We start from the raw sequence: 5,000 nt of genomic DNA on the forward strand, positions 1-5,000 counted from the left end.
TAGTGATGTGGTAGTCCGTAATGTTGTGCTGTGAAAGGGTTTCTTTCATTTTAATGATGTGTGTTCCTACTTGGAAAACAGATTTGCATAATACATATCCTGGATGTCTGGTGGGAAATAAACATGTGTTTATCTGCTCTTCACATGACCATATGCCATCAAATGGATTTAAAGATGATAAATATTATGTGGCTGATAAAAGCAAAACCTTTGCCTCAAAAACTGGCAAGTTGTTGCCTAATGCTGTTTTAATGTCTGTGTGAACACATAAGAGACTGATTCATTACCAGGCAAAATCTGGAAGACAAGACTCAATTACAAGTTAACAATGACCAGATGGACTAATGTACCACTGGCAACCGAAACCCATCATCACATTAATTAAAAATGAATCACTACAGCCAGAGTGAAAAGTAATTAGATTTGTGTGTGCTTTGGCAACACCGTCTCTATGTGGGAATGCCAAATCACTATCCATCTCCTGCATGAGTGAATAAAGATGATTGAAGGACTGGATTAAGTGTTTAAAGGAATTCATCTGGAGTGCATATGGGACCAAGTACCCACTGGGACCTTAGTTCTTACCAGCCCGTCTTACTAGCAAAGCTAGCTACTGTAGTACTAGTTTACAACACGATCACAATCCTGATCACAATCTCAATCTTTTTCTTCCACTTGCTTCCTGTCACGCTCAATGGTCCTGTTCGATCCGGTCCTCAAAAAGGCAAAAATGTACTATAAAGTAATGATATAAATACGTTGTGCATCTCATTTTAAGGACTGGCAGTGGAGGAGCCAAACTGAAACCCTGGCGGGTTAATCCCAGCTTGAGATGTAGGATCAACAGCACCGCAGGGGGGCTGCTCAGCCAAGGGACCCAGATCTTATGATTAAAGCAAGAAAGTGTGTTTACACAGATATGAGGGGAGAGAACGGAGAACATGGAGATGAGAAGTCTTAAAAAGGCATCCACATCCATGAGATGCGATTTGAAAAGCCCACGCTCATAAGGGCAGAGCGGCTGTTAAATCTGAAGACATTTCAGTCTTTTCTTATGGATGTCCAGTAGAAATGAACCTTTTAAAAAAGTTTTAAGAATGAAAGGTCATAGTGAACATTTTTGATTTAGAGGTCTAATTTTGTTCAACTTCGGGCCAAGAAGTGACCCTTGAAATTAGCTCAATTATAATTCTCAGGTTCAAAACTGACCTTGAAATGTTGTTGGCCGAAGCACAGGGGTAGTTGGCCATTAACGCCATTTTTAGATATCAAACCCAAATCCTAAGAAGAATGCACTCATCTGCATGACGAAAGAAAAAAGTGCTGCAAAATTACAGGAACAAAGGCCTCCTGTTCTACACACAGGCCTAAAGAACGCCGAATCCTATAATCTCCTCCAACCCTGCGCACCCACTTTTCGAGGCGGAACAATTGACTCTTTGCTGGGAACGACCACAGCTTCAGCAGCAAGATTTCCACTTTGTTTTGGCTCAGGCAGGCACACGCACGCACACACACACACGTGCCCTGGCTTTCAAACGAGGCCCAGCGCTGAACATACATCACTTTGTAGAGCAAAGTGCTTGGGCCTGTAATAGACATAATCAATAGTCTGAATCTGCCTGAGCGGGCCTGAGTGTGGAGAGGCACTCCCAGCGAGACGGGGGAGATGTTATCTGATCCGCACGACTGATATTAATAGCGTTGGGCTTCTTGTGTTGACAATAAAGGATGTACCGAATCATGAATTCTGCCAAAAAAAAGGTGGATAGTGAGCTCAGCAACCCAAAGAAAAGAATGATTGTTTTTGACGCGAAAATAAACAGAAATTAGACGACTTTCATTTGGCATTTAGATGAGCTGTGGGCCGCCAAAGAAAAAAAAAACCCTCCACATGCACACTGTGTTTTTTTGTGCTATCCTGAATCCGGACAAAAATATGATTTTGCAAATACTCGACGGCGATCACAGGGGAGCAGCTATCCGTTTCAGAACATTCCCAGTCATCACATTTCTCCACTAGCCTGGAGGTTGCTGCCAGATAAGATGCCCCCTCCTGCGGTGTGAAACTGCGTCTCTGCTCAGCTTCTCTGCGTCCCTATCAGCCTCCCGGATCTGAGGCCCATTGATCCCGGGCAGAAGCTGCTGTTACTCCCCCCCTGGGCTCCCCTGTGTGCTGACGGTGCCGCAACCTACAGTGGCAATGAAAAATTAACAAGGCAAAATAACGTTAAATTCTCTCTCTGCCCTACGATTGATTTTGCTTTGGACAGCAAGTGCATAACACCTTGGCCCTCAGAGGCTGGCCACAGAACACATGACCAAGCACAGTTGCTGAGTTCTAACTGACCGCTAAAAGTTGATTACGACAATTGGGCTGATCAAAATTCTGCTTACCAAAAAAAAAAAACCCACATATTTTCTGGCAAGGCGACACAGCATCAGCCACATTGGAACTATGGAAGACAGACTGCGTCGTCACTGTAGGCCGCAGTACTTTTTGATTTGTACAGTACAGATTTGAATTGCATTGCTTCAGGTTATGATAAGGATTCTATAGGAGTTCCATAGGGCACAGGCAGGGTTGGCTGGGGATGGTGTGATTGACTCTAGGATGGGTCATTATCTCTCATTCCCAATACAGGGCATCAGGGGCTTAGTATGGATTAGTCTACAGAAAAACAAGCATGATTCGAGGAATTTAAGGTATATGTGGGACACAGTGCAGAGGTCTGCAGGGTAAAGACCAGGGCTTATGATGGGCATGTACTGTGGGGAAAGGCGAAATAGACAACAAATACATGTGCTGCTGAATCCCAATACAGCTCCACAGAGAACACCATACACACTGGAGTGCTAATTTACCCTCTCTCTCACACACACACACACACACAAACACACACACAATCAAAATCAATATTCCAATTTAAAAAGTACACCTGCTGATAGCCTGCTTTTAATGCTACACTGTGAATGAGCCAGCACATCAGCCAGAAAGAGAGAGAGAGAGAGAGAGAGAGAGAGAGAAAGAGAAAGAGAGAGAGAAAGAAAGAGAGAGAGAGAGAGAGAAGAGAGAGAGAGAGAGAGAGAGAGAGCAAGAGAGAGGGTGAGAGAGAGAGAAAGAGAGAGAGAGAGAGAGAGAGAAAGAGCAAGAGAGAGAGAGAGCAAGAGAGAGGGTGGTGTAAGATGAGAGAACGATTCCAGCGAGATGGATGACTGGCCAACAGAGCAGAGCAGCAGAACAGGCTGCCAGATAACGTCCACACCATAATGCGCTGTGGGGCCGGCCAGGACAGGGCGGGGCTGAGGCGGAGGGGGAGGGGGGGAGGATATTGGGCTCTCTTTAATCGACAATTAAGAGCCAATTACTTCAGCTTGACCCGCATTCTCCCTCAACGGCTTTCCCCCAGAGACAAAGGAACGAGAGTAATCAGACACTGCACGTCTGTGCTGCCGACATGGCACCGAACAGCTCCACGCGGCCGAGGACACCGGCTCCCTGGCACGGGTCAGCCTGCTATACAGTTCCTTTGAGGTTACTGAGACACGCAAGCGACCCCCCCCCCCCCCCTCACACACACGCCAAGCTCTTTCCTTTGATCTTATCTTGAGCACTTGCCGTTGTTTGTAGATTTAGCAGCAACACCATCATTTATTCATTACACTGTGGGATTATATCGATTTAAGACACTGACAAGGTATGACAGAGAGAGAACGCAATCAGGATCAGTCACGGGGGGGAGGCATACCATATCAGCCTCTCACACTGAGATGCAGTGAGTCTAGAGACAGAGAGTTGTGTTAATTAAATATCAAGGCATGGCTGCTTTGATTACTCGGACAAAACTCTCCCACAACAACGTCCGGCAGCACAGTCCACCCAGATCAAAAGGATTACTTGAGAGTGGATGCTGGATGAAAAGAAATTAACTAGTTCAAAGCAATAGGCATTTCCGTCTACACAGATTTTTGGCTCTGTTTAACTAATTAATTACTATGTTTAACAGATGTTTAAATATTTGACTTTTTTTTTCTCAGCCCCTTTGACTAAGAGTGCGGTGCTGTTGAGCTTTAAAACCATGTGAGGCATTCTCAAACACTAAATGCATTACATTCCTTGAATCTTTTGAAAGCACATGGCAAACCATGGAATGTTCACTGTGCCTACATACTGGAGGATACCATAGATTACAGTTCCATGAACAGATTCAAATGTACATTTAAGACATTTACTTATGTACAATACTAAAATAATACGTAAACATTTATACATTTTAAGTTAGACAGCATTTCCCAGTCATTCTGCCAGCAGTATCTAAAACATCAGGGCAGAGGTGAGACCTGTTCTATAGCTTGAATACGTAACCAGAGAATAAAGTCTGACATGAGGGCGGTTGCCCGTGGTTACCACTCGCTGCGCAGTCAGACAGGTTTGTCGTCTCCAGCCGAGTATGAGGAACCGGTGAGCGTGTCGCGGACGGAGGTGCCCACGTGTTGAGCAGAGAGGCAAGCCGCCGCTCAAACAAAACGCGATGTGTTCAGAAGAAGGCTCACTCGCTCACTCACTTCCGCTACAGAGGAGGATGTGGAAACAGACGCCCTGCATCACCTGTGATACTTTAAATAGTGCTGGAGGGCAGGGGGCAGACTCTGTGATGACTGTACACAGGATATTACAGACACACACACACACACACACACACACACACACACACACACACACACACACACACACACACACACACACACACATATACACACTGGTGCAAAACAACATTCCAAGGCTGAGTGCAATATCAGCTTGGATGGACATCTGAGTATGTGGATGGTTTAAACACAGATATTTCAAGTATGCTTCTCATGCCCTGTCATAAGCGTGCAATGGAGCGCACCCACCAATCACGTAATAGTGTGCATTCCTCTGCACACTGTGTAACGCACACAATTACTGGACAGTTTCTCTCAGGCAGACAGAGAGCAGCCTTTTTCTCCGCTTGAGT

At 45.3% G+C, this 5,000-nt stretch overlaps 1 protein-coding gene across 1 annotated transcript in view; it reads right to left on the reverse strand.

Moving 5' to 3' along the window:
* Positions 1-5,000, reverse strand: part of reps2 (RALBP1 associated Eps domain containing 2) — a 35,084-nt gene that overhangs the window by 29,704 nt on the left and 380 nt on the right. The window contains exon 2 of the mRNA XM_062556561.1: positions 4,409-4,517. Coding sequence (XP_062412545.1) covers positions 4,409-4,517 — 109 coding nt within the window. The remainder of the gene's footprint in view (positions 1-4,408; positions 4,518-5,000) is intronic.

The sequence above is a fragment of the Sardina pilchardus genome, chromosome 15 (genome assembly GCF_963854185.1).
Source record: "Sardina pilchardus chromosome 15, fSarPil1.1, whole genome shotgun sequence".
Classification (NCBI taxonomy): Eukaryota; Metazoa; Chordata; class Actinopteri; order Clupeiformes; family Clupeidae; genus Sardina; species Sardina pilchardus.